The 27795-nt window shown below is 42.5% G+C and overlaps 1 protein-coding gene across 2 annotated transcripts in view; it reads left to right on the top strand.

Annotated features, from left to right (window-relative positions):
- The window catches only part of CRHR2 (corticotropin releasing hormone receptor 2), a gene marked incomplete at its 5' end in the record, with an annotated part of 154425 nt that overhangs the window by 28816 nt on the left and 97814 nt on the right, over positions 1–27795 (top strand). The window contains 2 exons of one of the 2 annotated variants that reach the window (XM_084280377.1): positions 19912–20029; positions 20184–20303. In XM_084280377.1, coding sequence (XP_084136503.1) covers positions 19912–20029; positions 20184–20303 — 238 coding nt within the window. Of the gene's footprint in view, positions 1–19911; positions 20030–20183; positions 20304–27795 lie in introns of those variants that run through there. The other variant, XM_084280376.1, reaches the window with a different exon arrangement.

Here is a 27795-nt window from a genome sequence, read left to right as displayed (position 1 = left end):
TCTTTTTGCCCCATGCTCTAATTACTCTCTTCCCATATGACATGTGACATTTGCATATTATGATATAGAGAAAACAGAGTCTGTACTGGAACTGGTATTGTTTAATATCTTCATCAATGACCTTGATAGTGAGGTTGAGTGCAGCCTCAGCAAGTTTGGAGATGACACCAAGCTGAATGGTGCAGCTGACGTGTCAGAAAGATGGGATTTCATCCAAAGAGACCTGGAGAAGTGGCCCATATGAACCTCGTGAGGTTCAACAAGGCGAAGTGCAAGGTCGGGGCAAAGCTCATCATCAGTACAGGCTAGGAGATGATGTGATAGAGAGCAGTCCTGCAGAGAAGGACTTGGGGGTACTGGTGGATGAGAAGCTGGGCATGCACCGACAATGTGCACTTGCAGCCCAGAAGGCCAACTATATCCTGGGCTGCATCTAAAGGATGCCAGCAGGTTGAGGGAAGTGATTCTGCCTCTCTGCTCTGGTGAGACCCCACCTGAAGTATTGTGTCCAGTTCTGCAGTCCCCAACATAAGAAGGTCATGGAACTGTTGGAATGCATCCAGAGGAGGCCCACGAAGATGATTGGAGGGCTGGAGCACCTCTCCTATGAAGACAGGCTAAGAGAGTTGGACTTGTTCAGCCTGGAGAAGAGAAGACTCTGAGGAGATCTTCTAGCACCTTCCAGTACCTGAAGGGGGCTGTAAGAAAGTTGTGGAGGAACTTTTTAGAAGAGTATGTAGTGATAGGATGAGGGGGAATAGTTTTAAATCAAAGGGGTAGATTTAGATTTGTAATTAGGAAGAATTACAGAATCACAGAATCACAGAATAACAAGGTTGGAAGAGACCTTTGAAGATCATCGAGTCCAACCATTCCTGGTTAAAATTCTTCACTACAGGGATAGTGAGACACTGGAACAGGTTGCCCCCTCCCTGGAGGTGTTCAAGGCCAGGTTGGATGGGGCCTTGAGCAGCCTGATCTTGTGAGAGGTGTACCTGCTCATGGCGGGGGGTTGGCACTTGATGATCTTTGAGGTCCCTTCCATCTCTAACCATTCTATGATTCTATGGTATATCTTAGCATGGCACTGGCATGGTATGTATTTTAGAGACACCTTTATGCCATAGTAGCCCTGAAAAGACCTGGTGGTATTTAAAAGGTTTGCATATGTATGGAGCAAGGGTAAAGTAATCAGTATAATAGCAGCCTGTCCTCTTTATCTGTTCCATGTATACAGCTCTTGATTAATATGCAAATGTTACTGATGGGTGCTTTGAATTGTCATGGTTGTTGCTGTGTTTATTGGATAAATATATTAGCTTGGTCAGTGTAGACAAGACTGCCATGGAAGAGGATAATGGTGTGGGTGAGCCAACAATTGAAGAAGTCTTATCTGATTGTGTCTAGCCTGCATCTGATCTATGAAGTTTTTGCTTCAAACAGTAGCTAGAAATTCACAAACACATGAAATTCCACTGACAGGAAAAAACCTGCCACACGGGCCAAGTGACCTGAGTTACAGCAAGCTGTTGAGTCACTCTGGTCCTGAAGGACTCCAGTGAACTGTTGCAGGATATTCTGGCACAAAGCTTAAGAGGAGGTCAACTGTGGGATGTACCTCAGAGAGATATGTGGCCAAACACCTCAATGCATGTAATTACAGAATTTAATATGAGACAAAAACGCTGCTAGCCTTGTTACCATGACAGCCTTTGGTATATACAGCACTTTTCTTCCTGGAATCTCTCAGTATCTGTTAATAAGCATCACAAGTGGTACATTCTCAAGCTCTTTTTTTATTTCTCTTTATGTCAATGAAGGCTGAATCAGTGGTTTCCTTCACCTTCTACACACCCTGTTCTTGGAGGCTCATTTGTTGGTGGACCAAATGCTCTGTACAAACATAGGGGAGCAATTCTGCTCCCTGATAAGCAAGTGTAGGCCAAAACCTCTTCTCATTAGTGCTTCTCATACCTCTGTGGCTGCCAGCAGATTCCATTTTGGAGTCCCATCACCTCTGGCTTCAGGTGGTGGAATACCTCTCCACATACCTTTTTTCCTCCTATGCTTGCTTTATTATTTTCAAGACCAAATTTCAAACATTTCTTTTTTTTTTTTTCTAACTGCTATTTTGTTTATTCAACCATTGGCCTATGATTGCATTACACTTTGCAAATAACCGTTCTGCTTTGTAATTGCTACCCTTTGTCCTCTCCAGCTGAGTTACTGGGGGGTGGAGGAGACACAGCCCCATTAGCTAAGTGTTACCAAGGATTTTGTGTGGGGGGAAGCAATGTTTTTCTTTCCCAGGCTGTGTCATTATGTTGGGTAATTTCAAATCAGTGTTGTTTCACTTCCTTCTTCCCAGATTTTTCCTCTTTGTTTGTTTTGGGGGTTTTTCAATCACGAGTAGTTGTGAGACAGTGTCTGCTTGCAGACAGGAGTCCCTGTCCCTCACAACTCTGCAGATGCTGCATCTGTTGCATCCCGGTACTTTGTTACTCTAGATTGTGTGACTGAGATTGTGATCACCTGTGGTGAAATGAGTTTGCTGGTCATTGCAAATGCAGAGGTTTGGCTGAGCTGGTTCCTCCGAGAGAGCAGGGAGGGTACGAAGTCAGTGCTAATTTATAAATTTCATTGATTAGGAAGGAGCTGAGAAGCTGGGGGACAGATGAACTATGTATCTTTCCCCTCGTCTCTGGGATCTTTCTCTACTCACTCTCCTCATTCTTCCTGCTCCTTCACAGATTCCTGAGATATAGGACATCCCATCTCTCACTTCATCCTCCTCTTTGGACCCACAGATCCTTCTCTACATCTTGCTCATTGCAGGTGTCCCCATCCATCGTTATTTATCTTCCTGAGCCTGCTGAACTGTTAGAAAGGTGGAGATTATGGAAATAAGATAGAGCAGGATCTACAGCTAGATATTACTCTTAAGATCAGACTGAGGATGGATATCTGGGAGATGTTAAGATTGTTTTCTCCTGCTGCCCTTTCTGTACAAGCTTATTGATCAAAGGCTTAATGCAGAGGCAATTGTAATGGCATGTTCCAGCCAAGATTTTTATTTTCTTTTTTAAAGGGGCTTTTAAAACTTGAATTTGTGTTTATTGGATGCTACATAAGGGTCACAGTTTAAATCTGAAATCCTTTGGTACAGTGGAACAGGCTGCCCAGGGAGGGGGTTGAGTCACCGACCCTGGATGTGTTTAACAGATGGGTAGATGAGGTACATAGGGATATGGTTTATGACAGGACAGGAACAGTTGGACTTGATGATCTTAAAAGTCTTTTCCAACCTTGTGATTCTATGATTCTGTGATCTAGAAAAGTGCTATTTTCAGTAGTTGTTAGCATGGCAGAGTATGTAACAACAGACACTCTTAAAAAGTGTCAAGAAGCACTTAATGATGTTCGTGTTAATTAATTTCTAAACAAGACCTAGAATAAAAATAACAACACATAGTGGCAGGAAAACAATATAAGCTGGTGGAATGAGCATACACCTCAATTCTGTGCTTTTCTCTCAGTTCTTCTAATGGAGTGAGGGGTTCCCAAACACAATAACAGTCAGAGCGTTTTCTGTTCCTGTCTGTTTAGGAATTTCCAACACAATGACAAGGCAATGCTAATATCAAATTTCCCAGAGGCAAAAGCAGACTAAAAAAAAATATTCCACTTCAAATCTTAATACTTCCGATTGCTAGGAGATGCCTAAGTGAGAATAAAACTGATTTTACCTTTAGGAAGATTTTTACTTTATAGGGTTTTGAAAATAATATGGATACTACTTTCAAGTGTATTAAAACCTTCAGAAAAGACAGAACAGACCTCACTTAACTGTCTATTTTTTTATTAAAAAAAAAGAAAATCCAAACAAAACAACAACAACAAAACCCACCCCAAAAACCCAAACAAACAAGCAAACAAAAAGAACATTAGCCTGGAAGAAAAGGAGCAGAATGTTTTGCACAGGGTACAGTCAGATAAGTACTTGTTATCACAGCCCATTTTTAAGAAGGCATTTCTTCCATCTCCTCCTTTCCTATGTGCTGACCTGCTGCTGAAATTCATCTAGGCAAAGACAGTTTCCCTTTCATTCTAGCTGATGGTCTTTTGTTAGGTGTCAGAAAAGATGGAAACTTCTCAGCCTGTGCTAATCTTATGCTGACTGACCACATACACTTTCCAGTAGTTGAATCATCTGTTGGCAGCTGAGTCCAGTGAGAGTGTAGAACATACAGAGTCATGACCAAATAACCCTCCAGGAAGAAACAATAATAATCTGGTGGGTTCTTCAGGTCCATGCATCCATCAGGCACTTCTGGGTGGTGGAACTCCCTCTGGAGATCACCAGTTCTGTTCTAGATACATCCAAGAGGAGAAACCTTCTGATTCCCCGTGCAGTTCTTTGTTTTTCTCTCATACACTGAAGAGTAATTATCCAGGGACAGTGGTGTTCTGAAGAACTGCAGCATTCAATTAGGGAAAGCAGTGAATCCATTTATAAGAATGATCATAGACTCATTTGGGTTGGAAAAGACCTTTAAGATCATCAAGTCGAACTGTTAACACTAAACCACCACTAAATCGTGTCCCTAAGCACACATTTTAAATACCTCCAGGGATGGTGAGTCAACCATTTCCCAAGGCAGCCTGTTCAAGTGCTGACAACCTGTTTTGTGAAGAAATATTTCCTTCTATCCAATCTGAAACTCCCCAGCACAACTTGAAGTCATTCCCTTTCGTCTTATCACTTGTTAATCGGGATGTGAAATTCTTTTCCATTGCTAAAGCTTTCTGTGCTGCTTCCACAGTTTGTGTACCACTGAAGATCATCTTCAGTAATTCATAATGAAGGAATATAATGCTGTAAAGATACTTTTTTCCATCAGCAGCACACTGTAGGTAGATTATATAGTTCAGAAATATTTACTTTCTTTTATGGTCACAATGGTAGGGGCTATTCATACTTCTGGCCTCTGAGAATTGAATTGGTGGTTAAAGTGCAGATAGGCTTCCTTCTTTGAAAACATTACAAAATCCCTCTTTTATCAGTAGAGAAAGAGATGATTTGAGTCCCGTTACAAACACAAGGAGAGCTGGTTATCTTGCTGCAGCTGGGAGAGGACAACACATGATACCTGAAGACAGGAGAATGTTGGTAATGGAACAAGGACAAGAAAGATGCAGGTTCTGCCTCTGGCCAGTTGGGGCCTTGCTCAAAACACTTTGCCTTCCTGGAGGACTGCAGTTCAGCCAAGTTCTGTCTGTCTCTAAACTAGTCACTCGTATTTACAGACCAGTGGTACAGTCAGTATACACAAGCAGGCGTCTCCAGAGGGATAGTTGCCATTAGGAGCAAATCACAGGGTAAAAGGAATTGATCCATGGATGCATTTGTCATAGAATCATAGAATGGTCTGGGTTGGAAGGGACCTCAAGGATCATAGAGTTCAAACCCCCCTGCCACAGGCAGGGCCACCAACCTCCAGGCCTGGAGCTACACAAGGTTGCCCAGGGCCCCATCCAACCTGGCCTTGAACACCCCCCAGGGATGGGGCATCCACCACCTCTCTGAGCAGCCCATTCCAGCACCTCACCACTCTCTCTGTAAAGAACTTCCCCCTAATATCTAATCTAAACCTTCCTCTCCTGGGCATAAATAGAAGGTTACAAGCTCTATCCTGGAAACCTGAACTGTCTACACCTTGCTCTCTGCAAATCCATGCACACTGTGTAGATAGATTCCCAGCTGCTTTCTAGAATAATAGTTTTTCCTTTATTTTTATGCTTTCAGCCCATTAATGAAAGTTTTTTGGAGACCAATGAGTTCTCATTTTCTGGGGCACTTCTGATCAGAAAGATGAAAACTCAAAAGTCTGTTTTGTGGTTATAAATCATATTGTTGTTATTGTTATTCTTTTTCTTATTCTGATAGTATCTAGACACTAAATCAGATCAGCATGTCTCTTGGGATAAACACTCTGCAGATCCCAGCATGCTCAGAAAGGAAGAGGTTTTTATCCTTTAAACAGTAACAGTTTATAGTTGTTTGCCTCCTTCCTTCCCTTTTTATTTATTCTGGAAACTATGGGCTTCAATGAGATTTTCCACTCTTAACTACACTGCTCTTAAAATTACATCGGTCCCAAACTGCTGGGCTGTATTAACTGCAGAAGTGTAAATTCTGAAAAATAAAAATCTGTTTTCTATGCAAATGGAATCTATTCAGCAGAAAATCCCCAAACTCAGCACTTTGCAGTAGCTGGGATATTTTTGTGTGTATTTTGTATGAACCTGGAATTTTCTCCCAACAATGCCGAGTTCTTAGTCCTCAGTGGTTTGACTCCTACTGGGTCCAGAAAATGGGACAAAATGGGTTGTTTTGGTACTGCTGGTTAGTTTGTTACAGCCTCCCGCATGATTGACCACAGACCATGAATTTGTGAAGTCAGCAAGTGCAGTTATGGCTGTTTAGCTCTCTGCATAGAAACACACTGTGTAGATCCAGCTGCCTCGGGTTTTGCTCTGTGACTCAAGAAGGCCACAAAGCTGATCAGAGGGCTGGAGCATCTCTCCTAAAAAGACAGGCTGAGAGAGTTTGATTTGTTCAACCTGAAGAAGAGAAGGCCTTAGGGAGCCCTAATGACAGCCTACCAATTGTTAAAAGGGTCTTACATGGAAAAGGGAGGGGGACCGTTCACCAGGGAATGTGGTGATAGGATGGGCCAGTGGCTTCAAGCTGAAAGAGGGCAGGGTTAGATTAGATGTTAGGAAGAAATTCTTTACTCTGAGGGTGGTGAGACACAGGAACAGTGGCTGCCCCCTCCCTGGCAATGTTAAAGGCCAGGTTGGATGGGGCTTTGGGCAACCTGGTCTAGTTAATGGTGTCCCTAAACATGGCAGGGGGTCTGGAACTAGATGGTCTTTGAGTCTTTGAGGTCCCTTCCAACCCAAAGCATTCTATGATTCTTAGACAGCTGTTGCTTCAGCTTTCCCACAGTGTCTGGTACCAGGCTGGGTTGTAACATGCAACACCTTTGTTTCCAAATTCAATTAATCTTAGGCTTAAAGCAAATCATGGGGAGGTCAGTCTCACATGAAAAGTGTACAGCCTGCTCTAACTCAGCGCTACAGATACCGAACACATTAAAGGTGTATTCAGGACACCTTTTCATTCTGCCTGCACCCAGAGTTGGGCACAAAAAGTTGTCAATTGGGTTAAATAATTTTGCTTTGGTCTCTGCAAATCCCTATGAAGAACACTAATTTAGCCATGTAGAGAATTACCTGTACGAGTACTTCCTACTCCAAAAACTCTGATAGTTGCTGGGGAGCAGGACACAGCTACATGTACCAATGACATAAAAAACTGCACTCTGTCTCTTGGAGCAATGCTGGTTCTGCCATCTGGTTTGTCAAGGCATATCCATGAGGAGACCCCACATTTAGGGATGGCTAGTTGTAGAGATTAAAAAGACAAACTTGTGCCCTTTGAATTGTGTGTAAGTAAAACTGTGGAAGCTATTTCTCATTCATTGTTTGCTTTTCTCTAAGTTGGTGCTCTTAGTTGGTGACAGCCAAACATTCATTAAATAAAGACACCATGATCAGGCAGGATTCCTGTGTAGGCATAATAACCATCATCATGGAAACTGTACAAAAATGAAAGCAAAAGCAAAGCCCCAGTGGAATTGTTCAGCTTTCCACAGCTGAGACTATTTTTACTGGAAAGTTTTTCTGGGCCTGATTTTTCCTTTATTTTCCTGACAGATGGGATTCCTGTCCCTAAGTTTAGACATTTATACTGCAGACATGTCCCAGTGAGCAGGTCAGCCCAGGTTGCCGTTAGAGTTAATGGTAAGAAAGAGAGACTTTTAGAAGACAATTTATGTGACCCAATTTAAGTATCTTCTTCATAGTGACAGAAATCATCCCGTAGGGTCCACTGGCTGCATTGACCGGATCTCTAGACTTTTAAGGGAGCCTAGAGATTTCTCTGCCCCTGACAGCTACTCTATAGACTATTAAACTGAGACAAATGATCCCATCTGTATCATCTGCAACTCAGAGGAGAACTGGCCTGGGCAATGCCCATCTATCAATTCTTTTATGGGCTATTTGGTTTATATTTCCTACAGATTTTGCCTCCAGCAAAGACTTTTAGGGAACATAATCTATAAAAACTAGTACAATTATTCTGAAGAGGAGTGGTATTTTCTTCTAAAAAATAGAAATTGCTTCTTATTCTCAGAAGTTTCTTATAAGGAGGTTATTAGTTTGTATCTGAGGAAGGTAAAATGGGCTGTTCTTTCACCTCTCTAAAATAATCAGTTATTTCAAATGAAACCGTGGCTTTCTTGGTGTGGAGGAACACTCAGCTATTGATTACAGTGGGGACTGGAATTTTCACATTAAACTCACAGGACTGTGTTGGAGGAATTACCTTTGCTCATAATCAGAGGTAGAAAAAGGATTCAGCTCACCTAACTTTAGATTTGCATAGTGAAGACAGCTGCAACTGAGTCAGACACCTCAAGCTCCTCTTATAAGCAATTGCTAATGTTGCAGCATTCATCTGATTTAAATGTATAATTTACAGTGAGGTGGATTAGAGGTTACAATGGTGTAGGGCTGATGATCTTGAAGGTCTTTTCCAACCTTGGTGGTTCTATGATCCTGTGTGTTCAGGGAGTCCTGATTGTTTGCTCGTAGGCAGAGACTATTGCCCATCCATGCTGTCAGAGTGTTCTTACCCAGAGCTTCCAGTCTGTGCTCACAGATGACCTACTGCAGGTCTAAGCACAGAAATATTGTTACTAAAAGTAATACAACAATGATATTATAAATGGCTTTAAGATAAGCTAATCAACATCTGAAATTTAAGGATCCCAGCCATTTATTTGAGTCTAGGAAACTGATGTAAAATCATGCCCCAGATTTTACACCTTTGTTCTTCTTCTCTCTATGTTTTCTGTCATGTGGCAAACTAAAAATCCCATGAAATCCAGACCAAATTATTAAAGTGTAATTTAAATGTCCCCTAGGGTGTTCCAGCCCAACTAGCTAATCTTATATTCAAAGACAAAAGCAGAGTCATAGAGGAGCAGAGTCAGAAAATCCATTTTTCTTTCTGTGTTAGAGTATCTTAAAAGTTTGGGGATAAAACGGGCACAGTCAGGACTGTTTATTCAGGTTGGTGTCTTCTGGAGGAGGACATCTTGCCCCGGGGCCTGAGAGCTGCTGTGCAATCTGAATGTCAATGAAGTTCACTTGATCTATCAGTGTTTTCATCATTAGCAAATCGAACAAGCCAGGCGAACTGGTCTCGAGATGAGGGAAATAAACTGACAGAGGTCTGAAAGCAAGTTTGCTTGAAAAATTGAGTTGTGTGGTGATTTCACAGAATCACAAGGTTGGAAAAGACCTTTGAGATCATCAAGTCCAACCATACCTGTCCTCTACTAAACCATATCCCTGAGCACCTCATCTACCCATCTTTTAAATACATCCAGGGATGGTGACTCAACCCCCTCCCTGGGCAGCCTGTTCCAGTGCCCAATAACCTTTTTGGTGAAGAATTTTTTCCTAATGTCTCATCTGACCCTGCCCTCGTCCAGGTTGAGCCCATTCCCCCTTGTCCCGTCACCTGTTGCTTGGGTGAAGAGACCAACCCCCACCTCTCTACAATCTCGTGTCAGGTAATTGTAGGCGGTGATAAGGTCTCCCCTCAGCTTCCTCTTCTCCAGGCCAAACACCCCCAGTTCCCTCAGCTACCCCTCAGAAGGTTTGCTCTCCAGCCCCTTCCCCAGTCTGGTTGCCCTTCTCTGGACACGCTCCAAGACCTCAATGTCCTTCTCGTACTGAGGGGCCCAAAACTGACCCCAGCACTCAAGGTGCAGCTTCACCAATGCTGAGTATAGGGACACGATCCCTTCCCTGGACCCGCTGGCCATGCTATTTCAGAGTGCAATAATGTGGTATGGGGTGGAAAGTGTGATGAGAACAGATCTTGCTGTCTATCTCAAACCCATAACCTTGTGTGCAATTGATAGTCTTGTGTGTAAAAGGAAATTTTCAGTTCTGTGAAATTCATCTCGAACTGTAGTGATCTTTTTGCTGTTAAAGAAGCAGGGACAGGAAAAGATGCACTTTGTCCACGTGCAGATCTTTGTACAAACCAGTGAACTCCCCTGTTTTGGTCGCTGTGGTTTCTAGCATTCAGGTAACTATAAACAGGTTTTCTTTTATAATGTCGTTAAACTTTTTCGCAGTAATGGAGAATTAGGAGAGCCCTCCAGTGGCCAAGCAAAAGAAATCAACATGGCTCTGACAGCGAGCCAAACAAGCCTAGAAACTAGGAGCAGAAATATGTGCTACATATTTCAAAGGTGGTAACTTCCAGTCCTGTTAGAGATGACTTATATACTGCTTAGATTCATCCTTTGATCCAGAAGAATTCAATAGCTACTTGAAAAAGTCTTTGTGTATCCTTCAATGAAATAATATCTATTTATTCATTTGTCTTTTCTGTCTAGGAAGGGCTATTTGCATGAAGGCAGAACATACTTGAGGGATAAACTAAGAGGTTTTATATTTAATAACTTTACAGGAAATTAAAATGAAGAGAACTTGTTCATTTGTGAAGTAATTCTTCGTATTCAGACAGCAATAACTACAGAAAAATATCTTCACAAAAAGTAATTATTTCTTCATTAAATAGCCCCCAAAGGCAAAGTTGCAATGACCAGGTGCTTGTTGCATCCAATATCACTGTAAATGATGATTCTGATTATTTTAGATTAGCTGGAGAAGGGAAGAAGTGCTGAAAAAAATGCCTTTTCCAAGCATCAGTCTGCAGAGTTTGACACCTACTTATGAAAACAGCCAGTTAGCAACATCATGAATGGCTACTCAGGCTGGAGGTATGACATTTTGAAAGGTTAATGAGGGAGATTTGATGGGTCCATAAGAGAAGCAACATTTACTTAGCAATAAGATTGTAGTTCATCCTCACTTTGCAATGGAGCGTGAGAGCATATGAATGACAAAATATTTGAACAGAATGGTACATGTTTTCCCAAAACTCTTCCTTTAATATTCATTAGGGTGAGATGTACAGTTTACCAAACACAAAACAGATTAGCACATCAGGGGAAAAGAAACTGAGCAGTGCTGTCAAGTAGATTGGAAATGCCATACTTCCCAGGATTAATTCTTTACTGTACCTGTTATTAAAATATCTAGCACAATATCAGCTATTTTATTTTACTTGATGACAGCTAAATGCATTTTACATCTCTGCTGAAGTAAATCTGTTTTAATGTCAGTGCTTATTCCAGTTGTCAGCTGTTTTGCACTGAATTCTTAGGGATGGATACGTGGCCTTTGTAAAAATCCACTGTAATCAAAGCTAATGCAGACAGTTATAGACTGAGCTGTCCCTATCTAAACACCTCATTAGTGTAGAAAAACATTGTGTTTGAGGTTTAAACTGTTTTCCAATGTTTATTCTTACTTATTCTCACCCACAAAATGGACACAGTCAGTTTACAGGTGGCTAAAAGTATGTTTCTGAACAAGCTTCTATAAGCTTTATACAAGAACAGTAAAATTCAAGGGAAAAGATAGTACTTGGATAACTATGGCTGCATTTCAACCAAAGCAGCAGTTAAATCCTAGTTCAACAAACCACCTCTATTTATGAAATCACTAAAACTTCTTGCTTCCTGAAGTCAGTGAAAGTTAAGTGTGGTTTTAAATTTAATAAATGTTTAAGCACCGAAGAGTCCATCAATGAAACTGACTTTGAGCAAGGTAACAGCCTTTACCACAGTGCATATTACCCCAGCAGCAAGTATGCTTAGGAAAACACCCAACAGAACTAGTGATGAGCCCAATGCATATTTTTCAGTATTTTACAGTGTGTCACTAAAACATGAGCAAGGTGGGTTTTTACACAAAATGTTAAACTATGTGACTTTCCTGTTACATAGTGTGAAACAAGTGAGTATAACCACACCAACGACTTTTTTCAGAAACTGCTATATGTGAGCATGAGTGTGTGTGTGTGTATTAAGTTCCCCAACACAAGGTGTTTCTCTGCCTTCAATGGAATTCTTCCCCATCAAACCATCTTTATGAGTAGCGGTATAGTGGTTAATATAATTTATCCTCTAAAGATAGCTTAATGCAGGCATTTTTCTTTCTTTATGCTTTGAAACTGTAATGTACTGCATTATTTGTCCTCTTCCATTTATGCCTGTACTCAGACTGCCCTGGAGGCATCAAAAAGTGCCCCTCCCAAAACATCCCCTTTTATGGGGGAGTGATGTCAGGTGGTGTGGAAACAGCTGGGGCTAACTCGGCTCACCTGGGCTGTCTGCCTGGGGAGATTAATTCTGGCCTGGCCAGAACCAAGACAATGTCTCATCTTTATATAGGTGATCACAATAGATCAGGTGAATTGCATTACAGAAGTTCCTATTACTTTCCCTTGGCTGCAAAGGAAACTGAGGTATTGGGACCTCTGAAGATATCTGCATTGGAGGTACCTTAAGAGATGTGATGTGTCCAGAATTTGTTTCCCACGTTTATGAAGGATTAAAGTTAGGTAACTGAAGGAAAAAAGCTCTATTGCATAGGGTAAAGCCTAAGTAATAAGCCCTTCACTAAAGACATGCTGATGGTGGGCTCCTTCCCTTCTATGGAAGGTCCAGTTTTTGCTCACTCAAATATCCAGTAGCCTGAGTGGAGATACATACTAGAAGACCATACTAGCTATTATTGCTACTTGTTGAGTGTGAAAATAGTGAGGATTTAGAGAAGCAGTGTGCACTCATACTGCCTTGGTAGCTGAAATTCAGATTAAGTCTTCAGGATTATGTGCCCGTGAACACATATCTTCAGGTGAGATCTAATCAGCCCTTATAATCAATGGATATCTGAGGTTCTATTTGGTTGCTTAGAAGTGTCCCAGAACATTTGAGGTGTCACAGAACGTTTGAGATGCTTGAGGACAAATGCCTGGCCTTCAGCTGCTACTTCACAAGGGCTGGGTCCTTCCTAGGTCCTGGGTTTATCTGTCAACCTCATGTGGCATATCTCAGATATGCTAGAGAATCTCAGATGGCCCAGGAAATGTCTTTTTGGGCAGTTGAATCAAAATCTAGATCCTCCTTGGCTGCAATGGCATCTTAGATACCTCATGAAAAGCAGAGAAAAAAGCAATCTGAATCTGAGAGCTGGTGACTCCGCAGTGTTTAAATCTGCTGTTAGGGATTTTGCACCTGGGTTGGGTAGAGATGCCCAAAGGAGTACATAAGCTGCTAGCTCAGGGTCTCAAAGCCAGACTGATGATGCTTCTCAAGCAAATATGAGTCAGATGGTTTAACACTATGAGTTACATTACTGTAACTACAATGCTGCATGCTGAGCAACAAAGACAAGACCTATAATCCAAAGAATGAATTCTCTTACTGCGTATGTTAAAGTTGCTTAGGATGCCCTAGTAATTAAATCATGGTAATCTGGAACAGGCTGGTTTTGTTGGTGGGCTAAATCATTTTCTGAAGCATCTGAGTTTGGTCAGAGATGGGATACTGGGCAACAGGATCATGTGTTATTCCTATTCCTATCTTTCTGAGCTGTATGATGTTTCAAAGCCAATTATGCTGCGGAGTATCAGTGTGTTTTCAGAGGAAATGGGAGATTGGCTTCTGAGCATTTTGTTACCATCCACCTTTTCCTTCTATGCTTCCTCCTCAAGACCACATGAGATGACTACTCAGATCTTCCCAGCATGCTCTGAAAGTCATCACAAGGAAGCAGCGTGGGAGGCAGGGAGAGCAAAAGCTCGACTGGCATGGACAGCCACAAGAAATCATGTTGTCTAATGTGTTGTAAGGAGGAGAGCAGGGCAAGACCCCTGATTCTCTGGCAACGGTCCCATTGCATTTAACAGAAAGACAGTGGGACTAATGAGACACATTGTCATTGTCATAATTTGTTCAGATGTGACCTAACCCCCTTTTTTTTATTATTTTATTTGCTTATGCTGTAAACAGACGACTGGGACATTGCCAGGCATAAATAAATATATGAAATGGCTCTTTTATGTTCTTATATGTCTGTGAAGCATTGACCCTGAATTTGAACTTGTCTAAAATAAATTACTCTGGAATTAATGTTTCTGCACACTCATATGGTCGACAGTGTTCTGCACATTCATCCAAAACACACCTCACTTGGAAAAAAACCCCAACATTGGCTGTTTATGAGTAGGTCAAGGTTGGTTCTTTTGTGTGTTCTTATAATCCTCCTGCAATGTCTCATCATTTGTCTCATGTACCATGATTCACTTTGTACAGGTTTTATAGCTGTGGAGAATGACAAGCGTATGAATGCGCTGCGAGAAATAGATGAATGTGTAGCTATGAGCCATTGATTATTTATGCTGTTGAATCTTTTTACACGCACAGTAAATATTTTCTAACATCAATGAAGCTGCAAAGATTCATCACCAGAAACCTGCGTTTTTGAATTGTATCTTTGCTCGCTACCAGCAATAAAGGATGGCTCCTGGTTCTAACAAATGAGCCGGTCAGCTGAAACAAAGATCTGTTTTATATGTGTCTGGTGTTCCTCTCCACATACAGCAATTTGCAACTCTGTGTAAATCACAAGTATATGGGGTAAGGGCCAGATTTGGATCAGAGGAGTCGTACTCAATTTGAGAAGTGGTTTTCTTTAACGCTTGACTCATGTAGCGGGGTGTAATTCATTGTGAGAAGCCGTGGTGTGGTGTGGTACAAAAGAGAGCCAACTATAACATTGCTGTGGTAGTTCATGTACTGGCTGTGAAGGTCTTTAAACTGCCATCATTCTCTTGCTGCTTGAATTGTCTTGCTTCATATGGTATGAAGCTCTCCTGTTCCCACACTGACAACTGCCTTTACATTCCTTGCCCACATACCTGGAATGAGAAGGAAGGGTAAATATTTTACCAGGTAATAGTAATGTTGTCACTGCATTTGAAAGTGTGATCTGGCCAGTTTTTTTAGGGAACATTGAGAAGGAGGGCCTTCGAGTTTGTCATCCCAAAGCCTCTCTGGTAAATTAGTACCTTCCTTAAAGCATATGGTCTTGCATCCCTTACCTGACTGAATAGTCTCACTGCCTTTAAAGTCAGATGCTGAAAGGTCATCACAATGGGTTACTGGGGGACATTCTTCAAACAGAAAAAGGAGAGATGAGGAAAAAGCCTACTGTGCCATTTGAAACCTTCCTGCCTCTTATTTACAGTGTTGAAGTAGACCTTAAAACTCCAAACTGGAGCAGCTGGGCTGTGTGAGCAATTTGTTGAAGAGACTGTATTTCTGCCATCAAGCTTAATTCTGCCTCTTGGTTGACCTCTAGGGATTTAAAGGCTTCATTTCTACTAATAAGAGATATGTTTCTTTTATCTCCTCTTCCTTCTCTTTCATCTTTCTCTCTGCCATTTTTCCATCAAAACCAGGGTAGGGAATCCTTTCTTTGAGATTCACCTGAGTCTCTCCCTCTCTGAGGATGTGATAAACATCACAATGTGTTCATGGCATTTCACATAAGCCTGTAGTAACTCCCCAAGGGCTGGATGGAAGTGAAGTTCCACCAGAAGACATTGTACTTGGCCTGCAGGTGGTAGCACACTTCTGAGTCAGTTATTTGGGTATGTAGCTATCTTGGTTATCTCACATTCCAAACACAGATCCATGACTGTGTTAACAGACCAGTTTATAATGTTAGATGATGAGTAAAGATGTGGATTTACTTGAATTTAAAGAAAGAGATCTAAAGAGCCAATACTCAGCCTGCCACTCTATGTCATATTTCCATATTGGTGAAGTAGATTCCTGAAAGCCAGTAGAAGTAAGGAGGGTATTGATGTAACCAAGTTGTTTGACAAAAGATGTTCATTTCTTGTCCTAAGCTTTGTGTTACATTCCAGAAGAGATGGATGACTTTTGTGCCTGGAAACCCTGAGCTCTTTGCATCAATGGATAGGGAAATGGGTCATTAAACCATGGGAAAAGAAAGCTGGATGAGGTACAGTGGGGCTTTGAGGAAGGGAAATAAGAGAACCGGTGCTTTTTTGTCCTTTTGTTTTGGTTTGGTTTTTCCTTTCTTTTCTTTCTAATTGGGTTATGAAATACATGGTGGCCTCTGGTTTTGTGGAGGTTGAGTGCCTGAGGAGAAGAGGTCCCTCTAGCTGTCAGCTGGGTCTGGGGGATACTGCCACCCCACACAAACACAAAATGTTGTCTGAGTTTGCATAGAGCTATGTTTTGGTGTTGCATGATATCATCTGTTTGAGGCAAACTAAAAGCCATCTTTTGGCGAGTTCTACCAACTGTGAGTTTGGTTGGAGGTTGAGAAACCTGTGTGTAACAGTGGTGCAAGTGCAGGCGTACAGATTTCCATCACCAGGGAATCCCGGATACCATTCATGAGCAGAGCTCATTCTTTTATTGGAAGACCTCTATGTTACTTTCTATGTTATCTCTGCTGTAGAAGAGGCTTACTGAGCTCTGGAAGTGTCTATGTGTTTGTCTGCCTTGCTTACTTCCATAACCTTGCCTATTCAGATGTTCTTACACAGCGTGGCTGTGCATATGCCTTGCATACACACCCCAACCAATCCATGAATACCTATACATAGGAAGAAGCCCACTTTAGACAATGTTTTTCTGTCTGCCAAGCCCCATTACTAGCTTTCTTGGGTTGCTCAGCAATTTTTAAAGGCAGAGCTCTGCTACCTTACTGCCTGGCACGATGTAGTAGTTATTTTATATCAAATGCATCATGGAGGGGTGTTGCATCAGCAGTGTCAGCAGCTACAATGCTTCTGTCAGGCTTCCATGTAATTGCATTTGGGTCTTTTAAAGAGCAACAAGTTTGCATCAAATGAGACAAATAACTGACATGGGCAGGATTTTACTAGATCAAGCCAGAGGCAAACTTTTCACTAGCAGTTAATGGTACCCAGAGAAAGTTGGAAAAGGCAGAACTGGGAAGGGATTATTAAACAGTGGTGCTAATTTGTGGGCTGAGGAATAATCATTTATTTTTTCACTCAGATTTACTCCTAGACAATTTGCTCATAACCTCTGTATTTATTTTTGGGGTGGGTTTTGTGGTTGTTAAATGCATGGAATGTGGTATGTATTGCATCTGAGGTTAGCTGAACTGAGAAGGTGGAGGGAAGAATCATTTTACACTGAAGATTTTGTAGCTCTTCTGACTTAAATGAAGAAATCATTCTCTTAATCCTGAAAAAATACTGAGTTTAATTCAGGGCTGTTGTCACTGTTAGCAGCCTGCAAATGAAATCCAACTTAGTGTTTGACTCTGTAAGAAAAATCTTCAAGTGTATATGCTACAGGCAGTATTTAGAAAAGCAGAACATTTACCAAATTTAAAAGTGGCTAATTCTTTGAAACTATTACTTTTCATAATTTGTTAAGTGTTCCTTAATAAAACCTAAAAATTCCTCCAAAAGTAGAGGAAACTCCAGTGGCCAAAACCTCCAGCCAAGCTTTTGATTACAATGTGGTAGGTGCTGCACAAACAGTGTAAGAAAAAAGACAAGGCAGACAGTAGGTGAGAGATGAAGACTCCTGGCCAGGCTATGTGATTTTTTTGCCCTGAAGAGAGGCAGCAGAAGAAAAAACCCCAAAATCTGATCAGCGTCCTGAACAAGTGCCCTTACTCACTGCTCAGTGAGTTCTGCCTCTAACTGAGCTTCAGTGATGCCACTGGGCAGGCACTTAGAAACCCTGTCTTCTGAGAAGATCTTGTAGCCATCACTGAGAGGCTCTGTCCTCAATTTTCTGAACTCAACTGAACTGTCAGGAAGAAGTGAAGAAACTTCAAGTGTAGAGTTGAAGATACTTCAAGAGATAGATGTCTGTGAACTGCTTAGAGGCATAAAGGACCCTTTATAGCCTGTGCTTCAAGAAAAAGGGTTTTCTCCTCAAAGCCCTGTTTAAAGACAACATGCAAGTGGTGGTTATGTTGTGTGAATGTTGCTGAAGAAATTTCCTATCCTGCTTTTTGGGATTTGAAATGTACAGGAAAAAGAGATCTGGCAATGTTCACAGAATCACAGAATTACAGGGAGAGAACATCGGGTTCAACCCCCCTGCCAAAGCAGGGTCCCCAGGACATAAAAAGGGAAAGGTCAGTTTGTTGAGATGCAGATTTTGGCAGAAGGGTTGAAATCTGGGGAACATTCACTGGCAAAGGAGATTGTGGCTCCAGAGGGAGGAGTGGGAGAGATGCATTCACTTGCCTCAGAATTTCATGCTGCCTGGATAGTTAGGGCACTTGTTATGTTTGTGGGGTTTTTACATTTTTGAAAACAAACCCACTCATCCCAAAACCATGATGACAATCGTTCCTCCCTCCATTGCAATCTAAAAATGTTACAAAATCTCCAGATTCCCAGATGGCAAAACAGCTTCCTGGCTGGTTCTCTCATCAGTGTGTGCTGTTAATTTATTTGCCCTTCTGACCCAGTGATTTATTTTTTTTCCTTTTTTTCTTTCTTTGGATTACACAAAAGTCAAGAATAAAGCTTTTCAGGCTAAAATAGGGGTAAAGTACAGGCCATTGCAAGGTGGGAGACAGATGTTGTCTGAAGCCCTATACCACTGCTTTGAACTCAGTGTAAGCACCTTGTCCCATCTAAAGCTGGGAACACCGACTGTAAACAGGAGTTCATCTCTGGATCCCTTTTCTTTATGTCAGACTGTCTTTATTCTCTTTGCCTTCTGGTTCTGCTCTCATCTCTGCTACTAATACACGGATCTTGCTTTTCTCCCCTGAAAGTCAGTTTTCTATTTGCTCCCTTCCTGAATCCATGATCCTAGGTGATCCTCCTCAGCCCCTGAGAGAGGGCTCTCTCTTTTTCATAGCGATGCCCCTCTATCCTAATGCAGGAGGTCACAAAGGCTGGTTTAGGTTTAAGCCTCTCTCCAGCATGTCCCACAGTGGCAGAAAGATGTGTTTCTTCACCCAGGCTGGGCTCCTAACACTTCTCTCCCCACTCTGCCTTCTGTGGGTCATTACTGCAGGTTCCTTTGTTCGGATGCCTCCCTGCTATCAGACTATCTCCCTCAGCCCAGCTTTTATGATTCCTCTTCTTTCTCAAGCTCTGCTCGGGATCCAGCACTGCAGCTACAGCTTCCCTTCTTCCCCCCTCCCTGTCCAAGCATCCCTGCTCATCCTCAGTTCCATACAGTAAAGGCAAGAATTGCTTTGCCTCACAAAAAAAAAAGCAAGCCAAAGGAGTTATATTCATTGGAAAGGAGCTCTATTCATCTGATGGCTCTTCCTTTTCTTCCTGGCTCCAATTCGCAGCGAGTATTTTATTTTTGCAGAAGTGCTCATCCCTTGAAGCTAACAATAAAACTGTCTGCGTTGTGTGTGAGAGGAGAGAGAGAGAGAGAGGGAGAGGGAGTGAGAAGAGGGAGGGAGAGAAAGCAATACAAGAGTCTGGCGATGTGAGGCGGCATAGGAGAGCTGCTAGACCAGGGAAGCTGGCGGAGAGCCGCAAGCCCCTTACTCCGGGCTCAGTGTGATCCCATTGGTTCCCCGGCTGCTGTTTTCTAGCAAAGAGCCCGGAGGATTGAACTGCACAGCCAGACGCAGAGTCTCAGCCAAGTTGTCAGCACGCTGGGAGGAAGAGGAGCTCACACATCATCCCCGCACCCGAGATTGCAGGGTGTCCGCAGCTTGATGTGCGGTTGTTTCCAGAAAGGAAGGAAGGAGAGGGGACAAACACCACCCCCCACCCCTCCAATAAAACCACAAAAAAAGGGGGAAGAAGCCTGATCCAGTCCAGCAGTCCGGGAGGCAATAATGGATGTGACCATATCTCAGTTCATCTTAGAAGAATTTGATGTCAACTGCAGCCTCCTGGATCGTTTACAAGAGACTTTTTTAGAGAGTTCATCTCTCCCTTTCCTGGGCTTTGATGGTAGGAAACGTTACCTAGCGCAGGGCTGGGGGAAAAGCTTTCCTAAGTGCTGAGATTCGGTTTGCTTTGTGATGCAAAGCGTGTGTGGCTTTTGTGCTTTCTCAACTGTTCCTTTCCCCCCCTTTCTGTCTCTTTTTCTTTTCCCACGCCAAAGGTCCGTACTGCAATGCCACCACCGATCAGATCGGGACCTGCTGGCCCAGAACCTCCGCGGGGGAACTAGTAGAGAGACCCTGCCCGGAGTTCTTCAACGGGATCAAATACAACACCACGAGTAAGTACAAACTCCTTTCCTTCTCCCATGGATCTGATGCTGAGAAGGCGCCCGGGGAGACCTAATATATTTTCCATTTAAGAAAAAAAGAAAAGTGTTTGCCTGGGAATGAGCATTTCCTCCACATTCCAGCCTGTATATTCGAAATTCCTGCCTGGAATGATGCAAATTTCTGTAAGGAGCAGACTTTCAGGCACCCCGATTCCTCTTCACTCAAGTGTGTTCAGGCAGATGGGGGCAAAAATGCCCTCTGCAATCTAAGGAGGGTATCCTGTGCTCGGTGTGTTTGTTCATGTGCAGCTAACAGACAGCTGGATGTCTTTGCAGCAGTGCTTCAGCCGTGGGAATATTTAGAGATCCTTTGACTAGCAAAGTATTTAGCCTTAACACCTAACGAGCTGGATTTTGAAGGACTCTGGCTTTGAGAAGCTGGAAGTGTGAACAAGGGGACGAAGTTGTAGCTGACAAACAGAGAGCTGGGCTCTGGACTCAACGTGTTCTGTAACTTCAGCAGCGGTTGGCTTCCCAGGCTGGGGTGGCTGCATTAATACCGCAAGAGAAACCGTGGAGGCTATTTTGAGACAGATGATATGCAAAGCAAGGGAGTGTGGGGGCTCCTTAGAAATCTCTTGGAACTGCTGTTTTAGTCTTAGAGGTAAACAATCATGATGACTCACTAAAAATGTATTATTTGAGCTGTTGGACCCAGGCATTCATTTCCTTTTTCTTATCCTTGGACCTTTCATTGAGGGCTTTTAACATATTGGTTCCAAATATGTGTAGCCACTTGTTTGTCAGTCATGTTTTTGGACTATTCAGTGTGCTTTTGATTGCAGGGACATGTCATTCCATGTTTCGTTCTGAACTGTTGTTTGGGTGTTAGTAGGCTAATTTGCAGATGATGTTACTTTTGGGAGGCTGGCATTCTCACTAAGTCCAGGAAAATAATGACCCTGTCGCCTTAGAACTTATTTCCTAACTTGTTGAAAGTTGCCCCAGCTCCAGGAGTCCAGAGTCAGACAACTAGAGAAAAGTTCTGCATATTCGTTATGCAAAACAAAGCCCTCTTCCTGATTTGTTCTCAGGGACCAGTTTCTGCTATCCTTGACTTCGAGCAGAAGCCAGGGGGATACCTCAGAGAACTGCAAGATCATCCTCAAACCCTATATTCTCTTTGCAATGAAAATAGGTGGGAAAACGCAGAGGGCTGGGTTGTGCTGGCTTGGATTGTAGCACATATTTCACTACTTTTCAAAAGATCAAAAGAAAATTTCTGAGAATTAAGGCACCTCAGACAGAAGCAAATGTGTCAGAATGAACCCTAAAAGACCAGCCATAGAATAGATACCTCAAAGTGGTGTGGCTTTTATTTGTTCTTTTTTTTCGCTGGAGGATGTCAGTATTCCCACTGTTATTTTTACTTCTCCGTAAGGAAAGAGGGAAAAAAAAACCCCAAAATATTATGGATGATTCCTTATTTATGTCACAAACCCAGAGGAGAGAATGAAAACGATTTTCCTGTGTATAGGAGGAAAAAAATATATCTTGAATGCCTCATTTTGTTTTGATAAACTTTGTTAACACTTCCAGTTCATTGATGACCTGATTTAAAGTTCTCCCCTGCCCCTCTCCTTTTCAGTGCTGGCTTATGCTTGCATTACAGTGCTAATAAATTTTCTTAAATTCATTGCTCTTAAAAAAAAGGGCATGCTAATGAAATTAAAAACCGATTAAAATGCAGTTAGTGAAATACTGAAGCATTATTTTTTCATAGCCTAGGGAAATGGACATTTTTCTCCTTTCAACATAAAATGTGAGTAGTCACGATTAGAAACTGTGGGACTGATGGGTTGGGCATGCTGGTGCCCAGATGTGGCAGCGTATGGAGCTTGAAGGAGAAAGCTAAAGTACGCTGAAGCCACAGTACGTGGCTTTCAGTTGATCTTACACTCTTTCATGTGTTATAGTTCCTCCAAGTTGTGGGGGAAAAAAGGAGGGGAAGGACTACAGAATCACAGAATCACAAGGTTGGAAAAGACCTTTAAGATCATCAAGTCAAACTGTTCCCATCCTATGCCGAACTATATCTCTAAGTACCTCATCTACCCATCTGTTAAACACATCCAGGGTCCGTGACTCAGCCCCCTCCCTGGGCAGCCTGTTCCAGTCCCTGACAACTCTTTCAGTGAAGAACTTTTTCCTAACATCTGTTCTGACCCTGCCCTGGCACACAGATTAAGGCCATTTCCCTTTGTCCTATTTCCTGTTACTTGGCTGAAAAGATCATCACCCACCTTTCTACACCCTCCTGTCAGGTAATTGTAGGTGGTGATAAGGTCTCCCCTCAGCCTCCTCTTCTCCAGGCTCAACACCCCCAGCTCCCTCAGCTGCTCCTCATAGTATTTGCCCTCCAGATCCTTCACCAGCCTGGTTGCCCTTCTCTGGACTCGCTCCAGGACCTCAATGTCCTTCTTATGGTGAGGAGCTCAGAACTGGACACAGTATTCAAGGTGTGGTCTCACTATATCGAGGTTTGAGTCAACTTGTAAAATCAGTAGCTTCGTGGGAGATAGTAGTTGGGGGATTAAGGCTTGGGAAAGCAGCAGGACAGCAGGTAAAGATTTGAAAACAGAGATGCAATCTCTTTGGGTGATTTGAAAGGTGTGGCAAACAGTACATGCAAAACATATCCAAAGTTTGGGAAGACCAAATCCTGACCCAATCTGACTACTTGTGGGATTTCACCAGGTTAGCTTGTGGGCTGACTGGAGACCTGTTAGTGGGACTTGATGTGTTTGTAACCTGTACCCTGTGCCTCGTGCTGATAAATAAATAAGCACAGGACACTGATAAAAAAAAGGGGAAATGCATCTTGCAGATTTCAGTGTTGAATAATCCGGCTGCAAAGTGAAGGTTTGGTCAGGGAATGGCTTGGATCAACATAGGATGTCTGCCTAAGGAGGTGTAGTGCAGCTTTTTTCTGGTTTGGTTTGCATTTCGATCCAGCAAGGGGAGAAATGATGGTGTGCAATATTGTACTGAATTGGTTTTGAAAGTGAAATCAGACCAGTGCTGAAAAAGCACTGTGAGATGCCTTTTTTTAATTAAAGGATTACCCAGTTCTAGGATGTAACTCAGCTGCTCATTATACTATCGAGCATCCTGTGTTTGTGAGCTGCCACCTTTTGGGAACTGCAGCACATCTTTAGTATGGTTTTGTGTGGCTGTGATGACATTTCTCATTCTAACATGTGTAAAACTTTTATATCCATCTCAGTAATTTTTTTTTTTTTCTAAGAAATTAAGATCTCACAGATTCCAAGTTCTTACCAGGTTCATAAAAGTAGCTGGAGGAAATGAATCCAGTACCATTCCCCATTAAAAAAAGCTTTTAAATTGTAGATCTGAGCAAATCTAGACCTGTAATAACCCAAGCTGTACAAAAATCATATACCAGACTTGGTCAAGCACAACATGCTGACCCATAGCAAACCAGGCTGCCCAAGCTCTGGTCCTCATGGGGTTATTTCTACACCTTATTGTAGTCTCTGTGCACGGGGTGTATAGAATTCAAGACAAATTGTGACAAGTTGCTCCACAGATCAATGCATGGATGGATCTACCCTGACTTGGTATCCATCTTGTCACCTATCCTGCTTTGATTGTGGCTCTGTCTAACTTAGAATCTCTGAGTGCTTGGACAGGGAATGCTACCAAACCCTGAAATCTGATGTAATGAAAGGGCATTTGAGTCAAAAAACTTAAGAGCAAGAGCTGGCACATAAAAAAAGCCCTGTCCTGTTTGTCACTGTAGAATAAACCTTTTGCATGAAGTCTTTTCATTTGAACTGCAAAAATATTCCCGTGGTAATTTTGTGCATGTGTCTGTCTCTCTGAGTGTCTCTTGGGAACTGCTGAGTGACTCAGATAAGTTTCATCTGGATTCATAAAACAAAGTCTGTCAGTCTGTGAGTATTCTTCATCTTCAACACTTTGTTATTTTAGTGATTATTCCCCTTCCCCTCCCCCTTCTTTTATTTGGGAAATAAAGTCGTACTGGCAAATCAAGACCAGGTTACCCTGTAGTGTGATTTGTGACTGTAGGCAAAATGTTCTTTGACTGAGGATCTGAGATGCCATCCACTCACAACTTTGTTATTTTGCAGCAAAGCTTATGGATTGTTCTCAGAGGGGTGGGGGCAGGGAGAAAGGGGGGAAATATACGTGTTGGTGCAGTGTGTGGCTCTGCACTTGTCTCTGCTAGGGAACTATATTTAGCTGAAGATGACAATATCATTACTGCCCTCTAGATGTGTTTATGCTTTAACAGTGTGAAGCTTTTATTCTTGTTTTAGGAAACAGATTAATTCACTTATTAGGATATCCTGAAGCCTGATTAATTCAGCAAATGGGCAGTAATGAGACTCTTTTTTGCTGTTTGCAGAAATGTAGTCACTTACTTACAGCCTCTAACAAGCTGTAAAAGTATGTCGACTTTGGCTCTTTCCTTTCCCTATAGATTGCCCTGTGCAATGAGGAGATCCAGGAAAAGATGTTCATCTGATGGCCAATAAGTATTGTTTCTTGTAGCCTTAGCTTTCTGATTTGAGTTTGGCCACCAGAACCTGTGCAGCAGAGGGTTATTCTTTGGTGAGACTTGTCCATCAGGGGCTGGTCAGCTTGGTTTGTGCTGCTTGCATGCAGGATGTGGAAGCACTGGAAGGCCCCTGGCTTGCAGATAAAACCACAAAAATCTGTGTATTTCCATGTAGGTATCAACAGCTAATTTAAGTATCTAAAAATTTAAGTATCTAAGAGCTCTGATTGATACAGGGGATGAAGCCTAAAGAGTTACTCAGCTCCACCTGAGTGTACACATCAGTTCAGGAACCCGTGCAGAAGTGCTGGTGCAATCTGATATATCCATGGGTATCTTGCCTGGCACCTAGTTCCTCTTTCAGAGGGTCCAGTCTTTGTGTAAGGTTGTGTATTATCTTCCAGGCTACATGGGTGCTGCAGATACTCTAAGGCAAATGATATGTTGCCAGTGTTGAGGCAGCTGAACTCATCCCTGGGTCTCTGCTGATCTGAACTGAACTCACACCTGGGGATTGATATTAGGAAGCCAGACTGCTTTTGTGATCAACAGGAACAAAAGGTCTCTATAGCTCTAACTCTCTGCAAATCCCCCTCTCTCTCTCAATATAGGAAAGCTTTTCCACTGAGATAGCCACTTCAGATGAGTGGCTTGGGTATTGCAAAAGGCATACTCATCTTCTCCAGGGACTGTACTGCTGAAAACAGGCAAATAAGCACTGCTAACCTTGCACTGATAGGGATTTGGTCCCTCATAGCCTACTCCATGTTCCCAGGGTGTGTACACCACAGTGTAGACACAGTGTCCTGGAGTGCATCATCAGGACATCGCTAGCCAGTCAAGGGAGGTGAATGTCCCACTCTACAATGCACTGGTGTGGTCCCACCTTGAGTACTGTGTGCACTTTTGGGCACCTCAGTGTATGAAGGACATCAAACTATTTTGAGCATGTCCAGACGAGGGTGACCAAGATGGGGAGAGGTCTTGAGAGCAAGACTTAAGCAAGTCTTGAGGTGACTTCAGCTTGGAGAAGGCTGAAATCTGACCTTGTTGCAGTCTGCAGTGACCTCAGGGGGGCACTGGAGGGGGAGTTGCTGATGTCCTCTGTGACCAGAGACAGGGCACAAGGAAATGGAATGAAGCTGCATCAGAGGAAGTTCAGTTTGGACATTAGGTAAAAGGTTCTTCACTGAGAGGGTGGTCAGCCACTGGAACAGACTCCCCAGGGAAGCAGTTACAGCACCAAGCCTGTCAGTATTCAAGGAGTGTCAGGACAACACTTTTAGTCATGTGGTTTATCTTTAGGTAGTCCTGTGAGGAGCAGGGAGTTGGACTCAATGATCTTTATGGGTCCCTTCCAAGCTGAAATATTCAGTGATTCCTTGGTGGCTCTCTGACCAGCTGCTTTGTTGAGAATGATTTGGAGAGGGCTGGTGACGTAGCAACTGGACTGCTGTTCACGTGGATGGACATGGGAGAAAGAGCCTTTGGCACAAGTATCACAGTTGTACCTATTGACAGGGATTGCTCCACACCAAAAGAAAAATTCCTGTGGTTCTCTGTTTTCTCATCTTGAACAGAGGCAAATAATCTTTTGTGTGCTGAGGCAACGTTGAAGAAGTAAATTAGAGGCTCTCCTGTTTTTCATCCTCCCTCTTTTTTAAGGGGTTAAAGAGATGATTTAATTTTAAAAAGAGCAAAATAGCTCATTTTCATACGTTAAACAGCCATTCTTTTATCAAGATGTAACCTCTGCTGCTTTTCTTTCTGATTAATTCTTGTTCAAAGTTCAGGAGCTGTGGCTTCAGCTTGCATATAAAACACAAGCCTTGCTTGGAAATCACCGGTCACAGAGTTTTGGGTAAGACCTTTCCTGATAAGTACAGAAATGTGCACTTTTGTAGGCATCTAGCCTACAGGCTTGATTAACATTTTCACTTGTGTTCTATATCATGTATTTTAGTGTCCTGAGCACTTCTGTTGATCACATTGGCATGACATACTTTTTCCTCAGAGGTTATTTTGGTTTGATTTCTAAGGGGTGCATTTTTGAAAGCGAAGTCCCTTTGTAAAAGACAGAGAACTTTTATGCTTTGGTGGACTTTCATCTTTAATGGAGAAAGAGAAATAAAGTGCCCATCAACACCGCTTTGCAAGCATGAGTGGTGATTTCTAGAGGTACCTCTGGCTGCAGGGAGGAGATGCAGATGAGGTGTGGGCTGAGGAAAAGGACAAGGTGAGAGGAAGGATCCCAGACTAAGAGGCAGCAGATGCTAAGCAGTTCTGGTGCACTGCCATTTGGATTGAAGGGCTCTCTATATTTAAAGCACATCGCTGAAAGGAAAGTTTCAATGAACAAATGAACAACTTTTTCTGCTAGGCAATGCATGTTTTTTCAGAGTCAGAAAAGTATTCCGAAGCCCTAAAGCTACTCCATCCTTGTCCCTTCTCTGGAGCCTTGCTAAACGTCCACAAAGCTTTCATTCCACTGGACTTTTTAAAGGCAGAAGGACATTTTAGGTAAGAAGAACCATTTTGTAGCCAATTTTAATTATAGACTCTCTACAAAAAGGCTATAAGAAGAATAAAAAAGGTTTGCAGTCTTGCAGAAGACTTGTTTGAGCCATCCTGAGATGAACACAGTATTTGTCAGTGAGGGAATGGAAGTTAAAGGAAGGAGACAGAGGAGAAACCAAACCAACACATCAGAGGAAATAAAAAGGCTGGAGTTGGAATTCTGGGGGAGGGAATAATATGTAAGTTTGAAGCCTGTAAAGCTTCCCTCTGAGGAGATGAAATTTGAAGTTGCTTAGGTCAGCTCGACTCCAGTAGCACTGTATCCAGATTACCATTTCAACCATCTTTGTTCGTTTTCTCTTGCTAGTTTAGATTGAA

This window comes from Gallinula chloropus (assembly GCF_964237585.1).
Source record: "Gallinula chloropus genome assembly, chromosome: 2".
NCBI lineage: Eukaryota > Metazoa > Chordata > Aves > Gruiformes > Rallidae > Gallinula > Gallinula chloropus.
Note: the sequence above shows the minus strand (reverse complement) of the source record. Positions and strands in the feature narration are given on the sequence as shown.